This window comes from Myxocyprinus asiaticus, chromosome 5, assembly GCF_019703515.2.
Source record: "Myxocyprinus asiaticus isolate MX2 ecotype Aquarium Trade chromosome 5, UBuf_Myxa_2, whole genome shotgun sequence".
Classification (NCBI taxonomy): domain Eukaryota; kingdom Metazoa; phylum Chordata; class Actinopteri; order Cypriniformes; family Catostomidae; genus Myxocyprinus; species Myxocyprinus asiaticus.
Window position 1 is genome coordinate 32134971 of NC_059348.1, and position 22388 is coordinate 32157358.

General features: G+C 36.6%; 1 protein-coding gene across 3 annotated transcripts in view; it reads left to right on the plus strand.

The window, feature by feature from the left end:
• Positions 1 to 22388, plus strand: part of LOC127440454 (cadherin-18-like) — a 135847-nt gene that overhangs the window by 91465 nt on the left and 21994 nt on the right. For all 3 annotated transcript variants that reach the window (XM_051697028.1, XM_051697029.1, XM_051697030.1), the window contains 5 exons: positions 226 to 413; positions 596 to 849; positions 2326 to 2462; positions 4138 to 4259; positions 9806 to 9920. In XM_051697028.1, coding sequence (XP_051552988.1) covers positions 226 to 413; positions 596 to 849; positions 2326 to 2462; positions 4138 to 4259; positions 9806 to 9920 — 816 coding nt within the window. The remainder of the gene's footprint in view (positions 1 to 225; positions 414 to 595; positions 850 to 2325; positions 2463 to 4137; positions 4260 to 9805; positions 9921 to 22388) is intronic.

Here is a 22388-nt window from a genome sequence, read left to right on the forward strand (position 1 = left end):
AATCCCTAAATCCCTTTGAATATACTGTGAATTTATGCCACATGGCTGCATTCATATGAGCTTTATTTTGTGCAAGTAAAAATTTTTATTGAGCTCTCTTGAGCTTATCCTGTATGAACCCTCGAAATTAGCTTAGTACAAGTAACACTCTTTAAGATTTGAATCAAAAGATTTATTACATTTAATAAAATCACATCTGTTCTGTTTGTTTATTCTCCACTTCAGAGAACTATCAGTTGTATGTGCCAGAATCTGCTCAGGTAGGGAAAGCTGTTGGGAAAATCAAAGCCAACGACGAAGATCTTGGCATCAATGCTGAGATGACATATAGAATTATCAATGAAGAAGGGGCTGCCATGTTTTCCATCTCTACTGACAGTGACAAGAAAGAAGGCATCATCTCCCTCAGAAAGGTCTGAATTTGACTTGCACCGTTCACACAGACTAATATGCCACAAACTGTTAGCTTTAAATTTGGGGTTCTGTAGCCAAATATATTCATGTCTGATCATTCAGCCATGTCCTGTCTTTTCCCAGGCTGGCCAAAATGTCATTTCTGCTTCTGCCTTGATCTTATAACTGATGTCCTTTCTAGCCTCTGGACTACGAGAAGAAAAAGGCTTACTCTTTGAACATAGAAGGTGTCAACGCCCATCTGGATCCTCGTTTTTCTTACCTGGGCCCCTTCAAAGACACCACCATGCTAAATCTCATTATTGGGGATGTTGATGAGGCTCCAGTCTTTTCTATGGACTACTATGTCATGGACGTGTATGAGAATGCTCCAAGTGGGACAGAGGTTGGCATGGTAACTGCTCAAGACCCCGACAGCACTAGAAGTAAAGTCAGGTGAGTTTTATTAAGAGAGCAATACTGGTATGTGGCCTTGAAATATATTCTAAATTGCATTACATGCTTTCAAATCAAATTACAGTACTAGGTAAAAAACATGGCTCTGTCAATGATGATAAATGTTCTTTAGAGAAAAGTAATATTGCTTTTATTAAGTGATGAACAGTTTATGGATGTTTGAATTCTCATGAAAGATTATAGTCCGTTCATGACTAAGTGTTTTTTTTTTTTTTTTTTTTTTTTTGCTGTGGCTGGTTAAGTGCTTTAATTATAACTATTTACTAATTATCTATTCAGGTTAAGTGTGACAAAGCAGCAGCATCCGCACAAATCTTGAAATACTTTGTATAGACCATTTCAAGTATGTATATATTAACAAAGGAATCTGAACACTACTGACCCTGAAGCATTTCCGGTATCATTATTGGATCCTTTAAATAAGGCTCTGAGTTAACATAAGAACATCAAACGTTTACCTGAAGTGACTTATCCAGATGTGTTGTTGATACTGAGAGTCTACACGAGAAAGGCAATGAAATTATCTCGTAGTTTCGATGCTCACAATTATTTCCTCAGTGGAGAGATCTGGAATATTGGATCGCTCCTATTATAATCAGTGAAGCCATTCAATAAAGCTGTCTGCATGACCTCCAGACAAGGTAAGGCAAGGTTTTTTTTTTTTTTTTCTAATGTGTAAGTCGCTTTGGATAAAAGTGTCTGCTAAATGATTAAATATAATAGTTAATGAGTTGCGCAACTTCAATTATTATAATGGGTGCGATCTTTAGTCACTTTTAGAGCTCTACCTCTCAAACTTAAAATTAGTTGGCATAAATTATGTTCACCTACTAAAGATAAAATGTGTGCTGCTACATATCTTACAGTTGTTAGTACAGCATGTCTTGCTAGTCCAACTATCTTACTTCATTGCAGCAGTTCATGCGTCCATTTGTGGTTGATTTTTCAGAGATTTATACAGTTTAATTTCTGTTAGTTTCATTCATCCAGAGAGCATCCAGCAATCGAAAAACATTAACATTTTAGTGATAACATTTTATGACAATCGTGTTAAAGTTAGTAACTGTTAAAGTCACTATGTATGAATGGAGTGCTTCCCACTGTTGTTTTGAATGAGTTTGATCACTAGCAGGAAATGTTCAAGGGACCTAGACTTCACTTCCTTACAGTGACGAATAGTCCTTGAAATGGTCTATGAGATGTGAGATGACATGAGATGGTTATGATGCCAGCACAGTAAAATCTATGGAATAAAAGCATAAGAATCTGGTTTTATGAACAGCATTGCTGAATAACAGCAAGTCTTGGGTATTTTTCGAACTCAAGGACATCCTGCAGCATTAAAACTCCTTTTAAAGTATAATTTATTCTCATTATATTTGCACTTGAAATGTTTTCTTTCTTTCTAACTTAGAAGATCTCAGAATTTAGGAAACTTTCATATTGTAACTTTAGGTACGCCATTGATCAAAATGCAGAAGAAGGTACACTTTTCAGCATTGATGCCAACAGTGGACTCATTAAAACCACCAGGAATCTAGACCGAGAGGAGGTGGCCTGGCACAACATCACTGTTATGGCTTCAGAGATTGGTATGTATTGGTGTGTAAGGCCAGAATCCTGTCTGTACTCATTGATTTTTTTTTTTTATGTGGGTTTCTGTGAAAAACACAGGGAACCATTTTATCAATGATATCTTCATTTTGAAACAAGCATTCTTCTTGAAGTTTGGACTGGAAACATCTTGTCCAAGAGGGAATAAATGGCCCTGAAGTCTGAATCATTAATATTGTGATATTTTACAGTGGTGTTCAGCTAATGGGTGAAACTGTCCTCTGATAATGCTTACTGATAGTAGGCTGATCATGTTTGGTCACTGTAGTTAATCTCAGTGCAATCACAACATAACTTGCATTTACTGACTCCAAAACAGGCATAATTTGATTTTCCCACACCCTATGAGAGTATGAATCTTCTATAAATGTGAAAAAATGCTTATTTGTATCTCATTGTAAGAATACCACCATTAATTTGTATCTCACTGTAAGAATACCACCATTAAATGCACCAAAAAATAAAAAAATAAAAATAAAAATAAAAATACAATGATAAACTATGTGGCAAAAAGTATGTGGACACACCCTTCTAATTAACATACATTGTCAATGTCGCAATGGTTGGAAGGGCCCTTTTCTGTTCCAGTATGACAAAGCCCCTGTGCACAAAATGACATGCATAAAGACATGATTTGAGTCTGGTGTGGAACAACTTGACAGGCCTGCACCTTTGAAAGGGTGAAAAAGGCCCTAAGGACCACCACCAGGGCCTGACCTCACTGATCCTATTGTGTCTAAACGGGATAAAATCCCCACAGCCATGTTCCAGTATCGAGTGGATAGCATTCCCAGAAGAGCATTTAGGGAGGATCATCTCCCATTAATGCCAATGGATTTGAAATTAAATGTTCAGCAAGCACCTATGGATCTGGTGTTTGGGTGTCCACAAACTTTTGGCCATGTAGTGTGTAATACAATGTAATAGAGTAAAATGTGGATTGCAAATGACTTAAAGGTGCTGTAAGCGATTTTATCCATTCTGGAACTTCTGGAAATTTTTTAAAACCGCCTTCCAAAGATACTGTTGAGACCAACAATGAGCAGAAGAGCATTTAGTCTTCCCATGGTTGTCAAACACAACAGTAGCAAAATAACATCCTCAACTGACAACTATTATGAATCTGAATATGGCATTAAGCCCTATTGATCCGCTTCTACAACAACACTATGAGAATGTGCAAAATGATTGACAGGCCAAAATGTCAAAGACCGCAGCCCGCAGACACATTTTTGTTTGCTGTTTACAGAATCTAGAGCTGTCACAGAGACCTGTGAAATTTCTTAGGACACTTACTGTATTTCAGTAATATCTTTCAAGGAGTATGAACATTTTGTGCATACCATTCCATTAAAAAAAAAAAATTGCTTACAACACCTTTAATCCAGATTTCAGGGCAAAACACCGTCTTGGGCATAAAAGATGGTAATATGTTCAAATATTGATCCAAACTTTACATCAGTCCCTTTCTTGTCCAGATATAGTGTGACTTAAATTATGTGAAATCCCTCATACATGAATCTTCTGTTTTTTTATTTTGTATTATTGTTTTTTTTTTTTATATTATTTATTTATTTATTGCCATATTTTGCGTAATTTTTTAATTGCTTTGATAGAAATCAACACACCCAAGATTGAATATTTGTTTTCCAGACAATCCAAATCTGGTGAGCTTTGTACCAGTCACAGTCCAGGTCTTGGATGTCAATGACAATGCCCCTTATATTGCCACAGACAGTGTCCTCATTGTGTGTGAAAGCTCCAAGGCAGGCCAGGTTAGTTATCTCCTCTCAGTCCTTTTCTTAGTGTCTCCTTTTCATTCTGTTTCAACCTGTCTTATTCCCTCTCTTTATCTCCCCTCTGAACCCCTGAAACTCCCTCCCTGCTTCATTCTACAATCTGCTATGCCCTCTCCCTCCTTTTCTCTTCTGCCCTATTTCTAAGCATTTTTTTTTTCTTCTTCTTTTTTTCTCTAAAACCCTCTTCCTTTTGCCATGGTTTAAAGGGATAGTTTACCCAAAAATGAAAATTATGCCAACATGTTGTTCTAAACCCATATGACTTTCTTTCTGTCATGGAACACCGAACGTTAGCCTCAGTCACCATTCACTTTCATTGCATATTTTTCCCATACAATGAAAGTGAATGGTGACTGAGGTAAACATGCTGCCTAACATCTCCTGTTTTGTTACGTGAAAGAAAGTCATACTGTTAAGAAACAAACATGATAAGGGTGAGTAAACGATGACAGAATTATCATTTTTAGGTGAACTATCCACCTTTCTTTCCTTCTCACACAAATGTATGAACACATTCCCACCTACATCCATGCAATGGGCACAGGGTAAACACAGGAACAACATACGCTCCCTTTTATGGTATGTCTGACACCATCAGGGATGGTTTTTCTGTGGCTCGAAAGACTTCGAAGGCTCTTAAACTTATAAATAATTCAGCATGTATCAATGTATTCACCGGCAGATAGCAGTCTACATTGAGCATACTATAAAATGGCTTGGAGAAAATGTTAATCATTGCACATTTGAATCTAGGCTCACATGCAGCAATGCTCAGCGGTGCAGTGGCATACCCATTATAGCTTTACCCTTCAATGAGATTGCTAAGAAGTCGGGGACACATAATCTACACACAGTGGGAAGCCAGAAGTTTTTAATGAAATAGCAAGGGTTCCCTCCAAAGAATTCTGTCTGCAATTCTGGAGGTAAACCTTAAAGGGTATTTTACTAAAGGTATGGTAAATTATTCTGCCTGGAACCGGGAGTCTGTGATGAATATACATAGTTGCGTCTTCATCTTGGACTCTTGCTTAATTAATGGCTGCTTTTAAGGTGCCATGGTGCTTTTTTATATGCAACTTCATTCAATCCATGTAACCTTTGAGCACGTGTCCTAAGAAGGCAGAGCTTCTGTCATAAATGTAGAAATTGGCTCTCATTAATTATGACTTTTGGTCTGCTGAGCTCGAACTGGCCCATCAATTATCAAAATAAAGCCTTCTTTCCAATTACCAAAATTTGTGAGTGTAACTGCGCAATACAATCAGGGATTGCTGTCATGCTGTGGTCCTTTATTAAGTGTTTCTGCAGAGATAAGGCAAAACCACATTGCTTGTACTGGTTCAACTCACAGGAAGCTTTTTTTTCCCTTTGATCTGCTCTGCATTGGTCCACAACACTGTGCTGCACGAAACTGTACACTGTAATTTGACAAAAAGCTGTTGTGCGTTTGCTTGGTCCAAACTCAAGTTTGATTCTACCACCCTCCCCCCACTCCCATTGTACTTTTGGATCTGAGCAATAGTACATTTGCATCATCAATGTGAGTACCTCTCTGAGTTCTAAAGGCAACTGCACTCCACTGCATCTATAATGATTTTATTTATATTTATTTTTATTTTTATTTTTATTTATTTATTTACATTTTTGTTACATATTTAAATAACTTCTGATTGTTATATTAAAGTCAGCTCATGGTGTTTCGGGTCTCTGATCTACTTAATCTTTTAAATCATATTTTGTTTCTAACCACATGTATATGCAGTTTTAGCAATAATAACAGTATGCTAATATAAATATTTAATTAGTAAATATTAATACCAGTAGTTCAATCAACGTTGTGTCGATGTAGTGACACTAGGGGTCACTCTTGGGAGCCCGAGACACCTCTGGTCTTTGAGAAAAGGCCAATGAAAATTGGCGAGTGGTATTTGCATGCCACTCCCCCAGACATACGGGTATAAAAGGAGCTAGCGTGCAACCACTCATTCAGATTTTCTCTTCGGAGCCGAACGGTCGATGTTTACTGAGCTGACTGTTCATTCACCTCTGCTGGATCTGACGGCGCATTTCAGTGGCTTCTGGGCGCTTCAGCAGAAAAAAGAGAGTATATTTTTCAAAAAGAGTATATTTCTCTAAAAGAGCGGCACACACGGAACGTCTTTTAAAGACGCATATTTTTAAAGATGCCTTTCCGTTTGTGTGTTATTCCTGGTTGCGGTCGTTACCCCTCAACTTCAGACAGTCACGATCGCTGTCTTTCATGTCTGGGCGCGACACATGTGGAGACAGCGTCCGTGGATTGATCATGTACTCACTGCGAGAACATGACCATGGTAACGTTGCGGTCGCGGCTTGCTTTCATAAGAAAGCAAGCCACCCCAGCGGCTCCCCACCTCGGTCCTTCTACCTACGGGTATGAGGCCAGCGCGGCTAGCACTGGGGGGCGATTTGGGGACCCCAATGGGACCACCTCTGCCGGGTATTTCGAGCTTAAGGCACTCTCCTTGAAGACTGTTCTCCTGACTGCACTCACTTCCAACAAGAGGGTAGGAGACCTGCTATATTCTCTGTCAGCAAAACGTACCTGGAGTTCGGTCCGGGCTACTCTCATGTGATCCTGAGACCCCAACCGGGCTATGTGCCCAAGGTTCCCACGACCCCTTTTAGGGACCAGGTGGTGAACCTGCAAGCGCTGCCCCAGGAGGAGGCAGACCCAGCCCTGTCGTTGCTGTGTCCGGTGCACGCTTTACGCATCTATTTGGATCGTACGCAGAGCTTTAGAATCTCTGAGCAGCTCTTCGTCTGCTTTGGTGGACAGCGGAAAGGAAGCGCTGTCTCCAAGCAGTGGATCATCCACTGGCTCATTGATGCCATAACTATGGCATATCACACCCAGGACATGCCTCCCCCGATAGGGCTACGAGCCCATTCTATCAGGGGTGTAGCAGCCTCCTGGGCCCTGGCCAGGGGCGCCTCTCTAACAGACATTTGCAGAGCAGCGGGCTGGGAAACACCCAACACCTTTGCGAGGTTCTACAACCTCCGGGTGGAACCGGTTTCATCCCGTGTAGTGGCATGCAATACAAGCAGGTAAGTCTGGGACAGCCAGCCAGGTGTATCCCTTGCACATAGCGCCTTTCACCTCCCTTGAGCTGACGTGCGCAATTAACTCCCAATAGTGTTCACAAACTGTGTTCCCTGGTTGACTTCCTCCAAGCCCTGTGGCAGTTGAGTTTTCGGAGAGACTCGCTGCCAGCCCAGTACACGTGCTAACTAAAGCCCTGTACTGGGGTAGGTGCTCCGCATGTGGCAGTTCCCCGTAGGTAACTCCATGCGATGTATATCTTCCGCTAATTCGTTTCCCTGTTGGCAAACTGCGTCTTCCTTGGGCAGAGGCCCCTCTGCCCCAATCTCCATGTTTGTAGTAACTCCTCCCCCACTGGGTAGGACCTACCATGAGACTTCTCCACATGACATACTTCCGACATAGCTCGGCAAGACCATGTGACATATTTCCACTTAAATACCCCCCCTCTCTCTGGGCGAGGTGTGGTCTCCCAGGTGTCCTCCCATTGGGAGGGACACCCCCTGACTAGACCTGGTCGGCCCAGTCGGATAATCCCCCTTTTTTATGGAGTGGATAAAAAGAAGGGGAAAAGAGGCCACGACTGGGCTAGCCTCTTTTGGGTTGTCGACTTGTCCCAAAGGGCTGTTCGACACTCATAACAGTGTTGGGGGTGGTTACGTGTCGGCCTGGCACGCTGGCTACGAGGCACACAGTGGTCTGCCCATCACACACCGCCAGTTCACGTAACACAGTTCAGCCAGTTGCGGCATTTTGTATAGTGACCTCTAGTGTCACTACATCGACACAAGGTCGAGTGAGTGACAGATAGGGAACATCCTGGTTACTTGCATAACCTCCGTTCCCTGATGGAGGGAACGAGACGTTGTGTCCCTCCTGCCACAATGCTGAACTACCCGCTGAAATGGCCGGACCTTGTCTCGGCTCCTCAGCATAAAACCTGAATGAGTGGTTACACGCCAGCTCCTTTTATACCCGTATGTCCAGGGGAGTGGCATGCAAATACCACTCGCCAATTTTCATTGGCCTTTTATCAAAGACCAGAGGTTTCTCGGACTCCCAAGAGTGACCCCTAGTGTCACTACATTGACACAACGTCTCATTCCCTCCATCAGGGAAAGGAGGTTATGCAAGTAACCAGGATGATTTCTATTTAAAATAAAGTAGGATACAGGTTATTTAGCCATTTAACTGTTGCTGAAGTCTTCTCGAGGTCACAGCAGAATGGTCCATGCTATCTGCATGTCATTTAGAATATTCACTTTGACACTTCCAATACAAACAGCCTCAAGCCATTGGGGCGATGCATCCATGGATGCGTCCGGTGTAGACAGGAGGTAATCTGATTAGGGTTTTTCCAAAATCTCTAAACCAAGACCAAAACTATCAATTGTAACTCTTCCTAGAGCTTTTAAACTACATCCTCCAATCTCTGGACAGACCTTCAGACTTTTCTGACTTGACTGATCAGGCTTCAAGGTTTCCAGTAGCAGATGATGTAAAATCCCATAAATCCCATAGATTTACATTGACAGAATCTATCAATTGGTTGATCTGTATGTGTCTTGACAAACTCTGGTGTCTAGTTTAAATATGTGTCCTTTTGGATTTACCACCGAAAACTGACATGCGCAAAATGGCACCTGTGTTTGTCTGGATGTATTGCAAGAGATGCAAGCTGCTCTCCAAAGGCAATTTTGTACAGAGAAAAGCATCTATGAAATTGCAAAATACTATAATAAGTGTGAGCATGTTAAGCATATAACAGAGTTCACATGTACTTGCACACCAGACCACTTTTTTCAAGCAGTGTCGGTTGTGGTTTGCTTCTGAATTTGGAAAACCACTTTAAAACCAAACAAACAAACAAAATTCCGATGTAAGTCAGACTTGGGTCTGCACTAAAATCTCTGGTGTGAAATCGCATTAGAGAGAGAAATCCCTGATCTCACATAGATCGTGCTGCACAGACAGGTGAAAGGCTTCTATAATTGGTCTTTAATCTGCATGAAGAGATTTCCACTTGTAGCTGATGTGCTAGCAGGAGCCAATTAGGTTATAAAGATGACAAAACATCATGAGGCTGAGCTAAACTTGAAGCTGCTATCTATTCAATGTCTGTGATCCAGACAACCCACTGGGCATGGGGCTTTAGGTCAGCAGTCTGAAGTTAATGTCTTTCAAAAGTGGAGAAGTGGAAAAAAGCCCAGGTGGTGCAATTACATTTCTGGGTTATAGGGAATGACAAAACCTGTCTCTTGGAGAAGCAATGTGCCTCTTCTAGATATTTTTAGTGCCATTTTTTGTTCAGCCTTAATTTTCTGATTGAAGAAAGAACTAAGCTTGTTATCAATCCTCCTCATTTTTTCCTGCATCACTTTTTCTCTCTGGCTGGTTCTGTTTTGTATTTTATTTTATTTTTTCCTTCTTCTTAAAGGTGATTCAGACCATCAGGGCCACAGACAAGGATAACTTTGCCATTGGCCAGTTCTCGTTTGCTTTACCAGAAGACCTTCCAGTGAATCCAAACTTCACACTGAAGGACAATGAAGGTAAAAGGTTTCTGTAAATGCATGTGAATTATTTTTCAATAAAACAGTCTGTTGTCAATTATACTTTTGTAAACAACACCTGAGTGCCAAAGACTATGTTTTGAATTTATCTAAATTAATCTGATTAGCTGAAGGGGTTTGGAAATGCTTTGACAAGTCAAGCCTGTGTTTCAGGAGTTGGTTACAAAAACAAATTCCACATTCAGTACTTAAGTTGTACACAAGCTCTCATGAAAGTCAAATAAGATCTGACTGATCTAAAGAGCCTCTCTCAGTAATGGAATCTTTCTAATGTTTTCCAACTGATTTCATGATGTTTGCTCAGGGCAAACCCTCAGCGCCTCTCCACAAACATATTTAGTACCACATGTTGTCACACACCTCATTTCTGGCTTCTCCTCCCCTTCTTGCACTTTTTTTAATATCGTTGCGAGGCAAGGGGTGCTGTTTCCCAGGAAACCAGGTCTGTATTTATGTTAGCTCAAGGCTCCCTGGTGGAGATTGCCGGGCTGTAATGATTCCTTTTAATGCTGGACTGCTGTGTTGGTTAATCAGTTCTGAGTTGGGAGCTGCAGGTGGACAGGGAGAGTTTAACAGGGCAATCAGGGAGATAAGAGGCAGACACTAACAGCCCAGAGTTCAGAGTAGCAGTGCTTTAGAGCTTTATTTCAGTTTGTACTTTACAACACGTGCCAAGGCTCGCCTCAGGCTGTTCATCCTTTACAAACATCCTTGTGGATGGACTATTACAGATCATTTTACACATTAGTGTTAGGGTAGGCATTCTTCTCAGAAATAGGCAGTGTTATTATTGTTAACGAAAAAAATAACAATTTGTCAAATTGAAACTTAATTAAAATACTTTGTCATGACTCCAATATGAACTAAAATAATATAAAATGGCCACATATTTAATGAAATAATATTTTTATATATTCTATGTTATAAAATTGTGATACTAGACTGCCCTGAGAAATGTAACTCTATTAAACATATTTAAATTATATCAGTAAATGCATTAAATCTGTCAGCCCTAATATACTAAAATGTATACAAAATATAATGAAAAAACTAAGCTGAAACTAGGAAACCCTAAAAAAAACCTAAAACTAACTTAGACCCTGATTTACTAAAGGTTTGTGTGAATAAAAAACATGTGCAAACTTAATAACACGTGCAAAAAAGGTCCGAGCTGATCTACACTGTAAAACAATATTGTGCTGGTTTTACAAAAAAAAATAAAATAAATAAAAACACATTTGAACATACATTTTTGTTTGACATATTAGACTTCACATGTAATGCCAACTCAAATGTATCAATTTACAGACCTTTTTTTTTTAAAGCAATAAAGGCAATATTTATCTTGTAGGGAACTACCATTATCAAGTAATATTTACTTTTTCTTTTTTTTTTACAAATTCAGCAAACATTTCAACAGCAATCAATTTGTAAATGTATCCAAGAAGCTGTTAAAAAAATAATAATAATAATACAAAAACACCTACTTATATAGACTAAAATACAAATGGAAGTACAAAGAAACAAGTTTGGTATCAAAATATGCACAAGACAAGAACAGTACCTATTATTTAAACATGAAATACAGTTACATTTGGTCTCAATGTTAAACACTAAATAAAGTTTTGAAAATAGTACCTGTGTAGTTTACAGTGTTGCAAAAACATTGCAAGAAAACCTAAAAGTACATTTGTCTTTACATCTGAAATATCGGTATAAACCTCTGCTCCCCTTAATGACTATCCCAACTGTTGGACTGTTGTCATCAGTAACTTTGCTGCAAAGTTATGGGTTAAGCAGCATGTTGGGTTAAAATATACCCAAATTGGGTTGAAAATTTAAAACAGAATTCTTGGTCATCAAAATCACTTCACCTCAACCACACAGTGAGAGAGAGGCAGGCAGACTACAATAACAGTTTAAAAGGTAGAAATGTATTGTCTGTTTGGGTAAACCGGTCTGTAGAAATTCACTCAAATTTGCTGTTTGGGATAATTAATATTTAAGACAGAGAACGCTTTGAAGCAAATGTCCACTGTGCCCCACAATGTATTTTGTTGAAACACTTCTCAGTGAATGACAACAAATGCTTGAAAGCACTGATTGTTTTCTCCAAGCATTAGTGTGTATGTAAATTTGATATCATCTTTCGCACTGTGCAGATAATCAGCCACTGGTACCAACCTGGAAAATGTCTCGGTTACGTATGTAACCTCAGTTCCCTGAGAGGAAGGGAATGAGACATTGTGTCATACTGACGCATATGGGAAATTCCTTTTCCGATGACCTAGTTGAAACCTCTCTACAATAATGCCAATTCTAAGATTGGCTGTGGTGTTTAAGCCCTGCCCTTTTAGGCGCAAATCTGCCCGGTATATAATCGAGTCTGTAGTGCGGCCAGCTTACTTGTTCCCTTCATCTCAGGGAACTGAGGTTCATACGTAACCAAGACATTCCCTTACGATTAAGTTCACTCGACATTTCATCATGATGACGCATATGGGAAACAGAGTCCCATCTTGCCACACTACATGACATATACCTCCCAGAGAAGAATACGAAGCATAATGGTCGAAAGAACATGACATCATCATGCAAAAAATGTAACTTTTTTAAACCATTATGTTATTCTTGCAACAACTTAATGACAATAACACAGCGGAGCATAATGGACTGCAGCAGAACAGCAACAAGGATATCAATTATTGGGGTTGGGGGGGGGTGGTATCTGTCCATATATGATTACTGGGGGCAATGTTTAAAGCGGACTTAGCGCTGCGGGCCACTAAAGTCACTGCAAAGGCCATTGGCAAATCAATGGGCAAACTGATGGTCCTGGATCGTCACATCTGGCTGACCCTCACAGAAATGCGTGACACGGAAAAAGCCTCCCTCTTTGATGCTTTCGTGTCTCCAGCCGGCCTATTCGGCAGCTCTGTGGATGGGTTTGATGAGCGATACATTACGGCTAAGCAACACTTGCAGGCTATGAGACATTTTATGCCAGAACAGAGCAGTACTTCATACCAGCCGGATCGCACTCGCTCTATATAAATGTAAAATTATTATTAGGGGTTCAAGCGCTTAGCGCTGAAAACCTATAGTAATTGTTAAGATTTTTAGGGATTCAAGCGCTTAGCGCTGAAACCCTATTGTAATTGTTAAGATTTTTATTATTATTATTAAGGGTTCAAGTGCTTAGCACTGAAACCCTATAATAATTGTTAAGATTTTTATTATTATTATTAGGGGTTCAAGTGCTTAGCACTGAGACTCTATTGTAATTGTTAAGATTTTTATTATTTTTATTAGGGGTTCAAGTGCTTAGTGCTGAAACCCTATTGTAATTGTTAAGATTTTTAGGGGTTCAAGCGCTTGACGCTGAAACCCTATTGTAATTGTTAAGATTTTTAGGGGTTCAAGTGCTTAGCGCTAAAAACCTATTGTAATTGTTAAGATTATTATTATTATTATTATTATTATTATTATTATTATTATCATTATTAGAGGTTACAACGCTTAGGGCTGTAACCCTATTGTAATTGTTAAGATTTGTATTAATATTATTATTATTATTATTATTATTAGGGGTTCAAGTGCATAGCGCTGAAACCCTATTGTAATTGTTAAGATTTTTAGGGGTTCAAGCGCTTAGCGCTGAAACCCTATTGTAATTGTTAAGATTTTTATTATTATTATTTGGGGTTCAAGCGCTTAGCGCTGAAACCCTATTGTAATTGTTAAGATTTTTATTATTTTTATTAGGGGTTCAAGCGCTTAGCGCTGAAACCCTATTGTAATTGTTAAGATTTTTAGGGATTCAAGCGCTTAGCGCTGAAACCCTATTGTAATTGTTAAGATTTTTATTATTTTTATTAGGGGTTCAAGCGCTTAGCGCTGAAACCCTATTGTAATTCTTAAGATTTTTATTATTTTTATTAGGGGTTCAAGCGCTTAGCGCTGAAACCCTATTGTAATTCTTAAGATTTTTATTATTATTATTATTATAATTATCATTATTAGAGGTTCCAGCACTTAGCGCTGTAACGTTATTGTAATTGTTAAGATTTTTATTATTTTTATTAGGGGTTCAAGTGCTTAGCGCTGAAACCCAATATAATTGCTAAGATTATTATTGTTATTATTATTATTATTAGGGGATCCAGCTCTTAGCGCTGCAACCCTATAGTAATTGTTAAGATTTTTAGTGGTTCAAGATCTAAGCGCTGTAACCCTATTGTAATTGTTAAGATTTTTATTATTTTTATTAGGGGTTCAAGTGCTTAGCGCTGAAACCCTATTGTAATTGTTACGATTTTTAGGTGTTCAAGCGCTTAGCGCTGAAAACCTATTGTAATTGTTACGATTATTATTATTATTATTATTATTATTATTATTATTATTATTTTAGGGGTTCAACGCTTAGCGCTATAACTCTATTGAAATTGTTGCGATTTTTATTAGTGGTTCAAGCGCTTAGCGCTGAAACCCTATTGTAATTGTTAAGATTTTTATTATTATTAGTAGTATTATTGTCATTATTAGAGGTTCCAGCGCTTAGCGCTGTAAACCTATTGTAATTGTTAAGATTTTTATTATTTTTATTAGGGGTTCAAGTGCTTAGCGCTGAAACCCAGTATAATTGTTAAGATTTTTATTTTTATTATTATTATTATTATTAGGGGTTCCAGCTCTTAGCGCTGAAACCCTATTGTAATTGTTAAGATTTTTATTATTATTAGTAGTATTATTGTCATTATTAGAGGTTCCAGCGCTTAGCGCTGTAAACCTATTGTAATTGTTAAGATTTGTATTATTTTTATTAGGGGTTCAAGCGCTTAGCGCTGAAACCCTTTTGTAATTGATAAGATTTTTAGGGTTTCAAGAGCTAAGCGCTGTAACCCTATTGTAATTGTTACGATTTTTATTAGGGGTTCAAGCACATAGCTTTGTTAAGATTTGTATTATTATTATTAGGGGTTCAACCGCTTAGCGCTGAAACCCTATTGTAATTGTTAAGATTTTTATTCTTATTCTTATTATTATTAAGGGTTAAAGCACAGCGCTGAAACCTTATTGTAATTGTTAAGATTTCAATTTGTTATTAGGTGTTCAAGTGCTTAGCGCTGAAACCCTATTGTAATTGTTAAGAGTTTTATTATTATTATTATTATTATTAATATTATTATTATTATTATTAGGGGATCAAGTGCTTAGCGCTGAAACGCTATTGTAACTGTTAAGATTTTTAGGCGTTCAAGTGTTTAGCGTTGAAACCCTAATGTAAGTTTTCCGATATTTATTATTATTAGGGGTTCAACCGCTTAGCGCTGAAACCCTATTGTAATTGTTACGATTTTTATTATTATTATTATTATTATTATTATTAGGGTTTCCAGCTCTTAGCGCTGCAACCCTATTGTAATTGTTAAGATTATTATTATTATTATTATTATCATTATTAGAGGTTCCAGCGCTTAGCGCTGTAACCCTATTGTAATTGTTACCATTTTTAGGTGTTCAAGCACTTAGTACTGAAAACCTATTGTAATTGTTAAGATTTTTATTATTATTATTATTATTATTATTATTAGGGGTTCAAGCGCTTAGCGCTGTAAGCCTATTGTAATTGTTAAGATTTTTATTATTTTTATTAGGGATTCAAGCGCTTAGCGCTGAAACCCTATTTTAATTGTACCGATTTTTATTATTATTATTATTTTATTATTATTATTTTTATTATTATTAGGGGTTAAGCGCTTAGCGCTGTAACCGTATTGTAATTGTTAAGATTTTTATTATTTTTATTAAGGGTTCAAGCGCTTAACGGTGAAACCCTATTGTAATTGTTACGATTTTTAGGGGTTGAAGCACTTAGCGCTGAAACCCTATTGTAATTGTTAAGACTTTTATTATTATTAGGGGTTCAAGTGCTTTGCGCTGAAACCGTATTTAATAGTTAAGATTTCTATTATTATTATTATTATTATTATTAGGGGTTCAAGCGCTTAGCGCTGTAACATTATTGTAATTGTTAAGATTTTTATTATTTTTTAGGGGTTCAAGTGCTTAGCGCTGAAACCCTATTTTAATTGTTAAGATTATTATTATTATTATTATTATTATTATTATTATTATTAGGGGTTCCAGCGCTTAGCGCTGAAACACTGTTGTAATTGTTAAGATTTTTATTATTATTATTATTATTATTATTTTTATTAGGGGTTCAAGCGCTTAGCGCTTAAACCCTATATTAATTGTTAAGATTTTTAGGGGTTCAAGAGCTTAGCGCTGAAACCATATTGTAATTGTTACGATTTTTATTATTATTAGGGGTTCAAGTGCTTACTAAGCTCTTGAAACCCTAAAAATCTTAACATTTACAATACGGTTTAGGCCCTAAGCGCTTGAACACCTAATAATAATAATAATAATAATAATAATAATAATAATAATAAAAATCTTAACAATTACAATAGGGGTTCAGCGCTAAGCACTTGAACCCCTAAAAATCTTAACAATTACAATAGGTTTTCACCACTAAACGCTTGAAACCCTAATAATAATAATAATAATAATAATAATAATAATAGTAATAATAATATTAACAATTACAATAGGGTTTCAGCGCTTTAGTGCTTAAACCCTATTGTAATTGTTACGATTATTATTATTATTATTATTATTATTATTATTATTATTATTATTATTATGATTCATATTATTATTAGGGGTTCAAGCGCTTTGCACTGTAACCCTGTTGTAATTGTTAAGATTTTTATTATTATTAGGGGTTCAAGCACTTAGCGCTGAAACCCTATTTTAATTGTTACGATTTTTATTATTATAATTATGATTATTATTATTATAAGGGTTTCAAGCACTTAGCGCTGTAACCCTATTGTAATTGATAATATTTTTATTATTATTATTATTATTATTATTATTATTATTAGGATTTCAAGCGCTTAGTGCTGAAACCCTATTGTAATTGTTAAGATTTGTATTATTTTTATTATTATTATTATTATTATTATTATTATTATTGGTTCAAGCGCTTAGCGCTGTAACCCTATTGAAATTGTTAAGATTTTTATTATTATTAGGGGTTCAAGTGCTTAACGCTGAAACCCTATTGTAATTGTTACGATTTTTAGGGGTTCAAGTGCTTAGCGCCGAAACCCTATTGTAATTGTTAAGATTTTTATTATTATAATTATAATTATTATTATTATTATTATAAGGGGTTCAAGCACTTAGCGCTGTAACCCTATTGTAATTGTTAAGATTTTTATTATTATTAGGGGTTCAAGTGCTTAGCGCCGAAACCCTATTGTAATTGTTAAGATTTGTATTATTATTAGGGGTTCAAGCGCTTAGCGCTTAAACCCTATATTAATTGTTAAGATTTTTAGGGGTTCAAGAGCTTAGCGCTGAAACCATATTGTAATTGTTACGATTTTTATTATTATTAGGGGTTCAAGTGCTTACTAAGCTCTTGAAACCCTAAAAATCTTAACATTTACAATACGGTTTAGGCCCTAAGCGCTTGAACACCTAATAATAATAATAATAATAATAATATTAATAATAATAATAAAAATCTTAACAATTACAATAGGGGTTCAGCGCTAAGCACTTGAACCCCTAAAAATCTTAACAATTACAATAGGTTTTCACCACTAAACGCTTGAAACCCTAATAATAATAATAATAATAATAATAATAATAATAATAGTAATAATAATATTAACAATTACAATAGGGTTTCAGCGCTTTAGTGCTTAAACCCTATTGTAATTGTTACGATTATTATTATTATTATTATTATTATTATTATTATTATTATTATTATTATGATTCATATTATTATTAGGGGTTCAAGCGCTTTGCACTGTAACCCTGTTGTAATTGTTAAGATTTTTATTATTATTAGGGGTTCAAGCACTTAGCGCTGAAACCCTATTTTAATTGTTACGATTTTTATTATTATAATTATGATTATTATTATTATAAGGGTTTCAAGCACTTAGCGCTGTAACCCTATTGTAATTGATAATATTTATTATTATTATTATTATTAGGATTTCAAGCGCTTAGTGCTGAAACCCTATTGTAATTGTTAAGATTTGTATTATTTTTATTATTATTATTATTATTATTATTATTATTATTATTATTATTATTGGTTCAAGCGCTTAGCGCTGTAACCCTATTGAAATTGTTAAGATTTTTATTATTATTAGGGGTTCAAGTGCTTAACGCTGAAACCCTATTGTAATTGTTACGATTTTTAGGGGTTCAAGTGCTTAGCGCCAAAACCCTATTGTAATTGATAAGATTTTTATTATTATTAGGGGTTCAAGCGCTTATGCTGAAACCCCATTGTAATTGTTAAGATTTTTATTATTATAATTATAATTATTATTATTATTATAAGGGGTTCAAGCACTTAGCGCTGTAACCCTATTGTAATTGTTAAGATTTTTATTATTATTATTATTATTATTATTATTAGGGGTTCAAGTGCTTAGCGCTGAAACCCTATTGTAATTGTTACGATTTTTAGGGGTTCAAGCACTTTGCCCTGAAACCCTATTGTAATTGTTAAGATTTTTTTTATTATTAGGGGTGCAATGCTTAGCGCTGAAACCTTATTGTAATTGTTAAGGTTTTTATTATTATTATTATTATTATTATTATTATTATTATTATTATTATTTTAAGGGGTTCAAGCGCTTAGTGCTCTAACCCTATTGTAATTGGTAAGATTTTTATTGTTTTTATTAGGTGATCAATTGCTTAGCGCTGAAAATTGATCGGGCAGAGCATACCGTAAGGCGTAGAGACTTGAAACTTGGTCAGATGGTAGTAGTATTGCTCGCTACATAGAAATACGGACTCGGCCAAATCGGTCAATGGGGGCGCTACATCGATCAAAAACACAAAACTGCTCATAACTCCCAGACCTTTTGTCGTAGACTCAAGTGCTTTATACCATTGGAATCCTTGGCTCAAACCAAACAAAACATTTATCTCCGATTTCATTTCCACCTATAAAAATTTTCTGCCATTTTCGATTTTTCATAAAACCTACTTTTGCGAACTAATCTTAGGTTTTTCGTCCGATTGGGACCAAACCAGTAACAAACAATTCTATGTAGACTCCTTATCAAAAGTTATAAAAAAAAATTTGAACTTTCGACTCAAGCTAGCTTCGGTATGCGAAAACATCGGAAGTGGAAGTGGCCAATTTTACATAAATGCTTTAACTCTTGTAGGAAATTAGATATCTACACCAAACTTGGCATGCTTATGTAAGAGGTCAATCTTTGGTCGTCCAGAAAAGTTGGCACGTTTTTGCCACATGGTGGCAAAAAAACATTAGATTGGCTGTAACTATGAAACCGTTAATCCTATTGACTTCAAAATTTGCATACACTGTCTTTGTCTAAGCTGCCATCATTGTCTGTATGGACATTAACGTATGTTGAAAAACATGGCTGCCATCGGCCAATCAAATTTCAGCAGCTATTACACAATGTTATCAATGACCGATCGGAACGAAACTTGGTGGACCTATTTGACTCTTGGTCTGAGAGGGTTGTGCAAAGTTTTAAAAAAATCGGCCACTAGGTGGTGCTATCATGATTTTTGTAGGTGTTAATGGTTGTATATAATGCAGTGTTGTGAAAAAACACAAGTAATATATATCACCTGTTAGCTCTTCTCATTCTAAACAATTTTGCCTCAAGAAGCATTGGTGTCTGTCAAGCCATTTGGTAAATAATTCAGATAATGTTTAAAACCTACTTTTGCGAACTAGTCCTAGGTTACGCAACCGTTAGTCTGATTGAGTTGAAAATCGGCATGCAGTGTCTTTGTCCAAGTTGCCATGACTGTCTATGAGGACATTGGCTTATCTCAAAAAACATGGCCGCCATCGGCCAATGAAGTTTGAGCACCTATTAGACAAGGTTAACGAAGGCCGATCGGCACAAAACTTGGTGGGCCTGTTCGACTCCTAGCCCTAGAGGTCTGTGAGAAATTTGAAAGAAATTGGCCAATGGATGGTGCTAACGAGTTTTATGCCTCTGTAATCACATGGTGTTTCACACATACACACAATGGCTGTGTCCCAATTCAAAGGCTGCATCCTTCGAAGGACTCAGACTTCAAAGGCCACACCTTCAAAGGCTGCGAAGGTCAGACAGAGCATTGTTAATTGGGACAGTCTAGCCTACCGAGGACTGTTCTTGTCACTTAACAATTGTGACAGCTGTCGAGTGACTGTAACGTTTGTACTGGACTTTTTTGAAAGTTATATTAAACTGTCTGCAAACAAAACAGGGTTCACAACTGTCTAAATATTTTCACCATGGCCCATTTCTGTATATAATAAAGAGTATAAACTATATATAATCGCATCTTAGTAAGATCTAAGTCAACATTTGAACCACTTTAAAGTTTTTTTTTTTTTTTTTACATTTGTATCAGTCGATATTTGAGTAAGTTGAAACCCAATTCTTATGTTTAAAAGTGTAATTTGGCAATTTCTCTCCAAAAAATCATGTCGTCACTGGCGTGCAATGAATTCTGGGGTAGACAAGGCCACGAAGGATCCATCTGTTGTATCCTTCATTTCACAGGAAATGGAGGGCGCATTTGGAGGTCGAATTTGAAGGAGCCTTCGAATTGGGACAGCCTTTGTCGCGCAGCAGTGATGCAATCGGCCTTCAAATGCGACCTTTGAAGGATGCAGCCTCTGAATTGGGATGCAGCTATAATTCATATCATTTGTTAGATCTCCTCATACTGAATAACTTTGCCTCAAGAACCACTGCTGTCAATCAAATCGTTCATTAAATATTCATGATTATGTAAAAACAACTACTTTTGTGAACTAGTCCTAGGTTTTTCGCTCTACCTCAATAAAACCAATGCAGTACAATTCTCTGGACTCTCTAGGTCAATAATTATCAAAAGAAAATGTTGAACATTACCCTTTGGGTAGATATAACAGTGTCATTTAGAAAATCATGTGTCAAGTGTACAAATAAGCCCGTAATTCCTGAACAAAAACTCAGAACTTCACGCAACATATGATTCTAAACAAGCATGCAGACTTTTATGGAGATCGGACCATAGGTGGCGCTATGAGCTTTAAAAACCATGTATTTCCTTAGTAAATTGCCTGTATTGGCTGTAAATGGTTTATTCCATCTATGATCTAGGTGGTTACATGCTTGCTAAATAAAACATAATACCTTTTTACGCATGTGCTTAAAGGCCTTAAACCTCTTGAACCCCATTAATTGCTGCTCGCAGCTATATTTATTATAATTTAACTAAATAATGGTGTCTTATCGTAAAAATTCCTGATAGATTTACAGGACTTTCACCTGTTTGTAGGCTATATTGATTTTATTTTCACTTGTTTTAATGTTTGAATTTGTATTTATTATTCGCTGCAAACTGTGTGCTTGACATTTCACATTTTGCTTGACACCTCCTGCCTTCAGAATAATGTTGTTATACATGCACAGACAAGCGAAAATGTCAGAAATACCAGGAGAAACCACAGTTAACAACATATTCCACAGTTAATGTAGCCTACAAATTCAACTTCATCTGGTAAGAAAAAAAAAAAAAAGAGAATAAAATAATGTTTTTTAAATAGTTGTGTAATAATAATGTAATGAACTGGCCATGGAGATGGTGTTAGGATCCATGTGCTGGAAGTTTATTAGAACACAAGCGAACAATCCAAATCGGCAGGCAAATAGAGATAGTCATTATGCAGGCGGTATAATCCAGTAAACCAAAAAGACAGTCCAAAAGGCAAACAAAACAAAGGGGTATCCAAAAAGCAGAAAATCCAGGAATCAGGCAAAGGTCATAACAAATAAACAATCAGCAATGGCAATGGAAAAATGCTTGGTAAGGCAGGGTAAGCTGGCAATACTTCACAACCTGACAGTGGAAACAGCATGGTATTTATATAGTTCAGACAGGAAGTAACCAATGAAGAAACGGTACAGAGTTAGTATCGGGAGAGGGCTCCCTCTGGTGGTTGGTAGGAGGGGTAACAACCTCGGATGTTACAAATAATAATAATAATAATAATAATAATAATAATAATAATTATTATTATTATTATTATTATTATTATTAGGCTATTATTATGAAAAGGCATATACAAGCTATATTTTATTAATAGAAACTATAAATGTACGATTAACATTTAAAAATGGGTATTTCGTCTAGTTTTGACGCACTTCCGGTTTAAGCCCCGCCCACACCCGGTTCTATCCAAATACAGAGACAGATACAGATCATTTTGTCATATGAAGAGATACAGATATAAATGCTGATAATGGCTTCGCTGCACACCACTAATATCCTTGTCAGGTCTGTGTTCAATAAATGAGCCACCAGTTAAAGAAG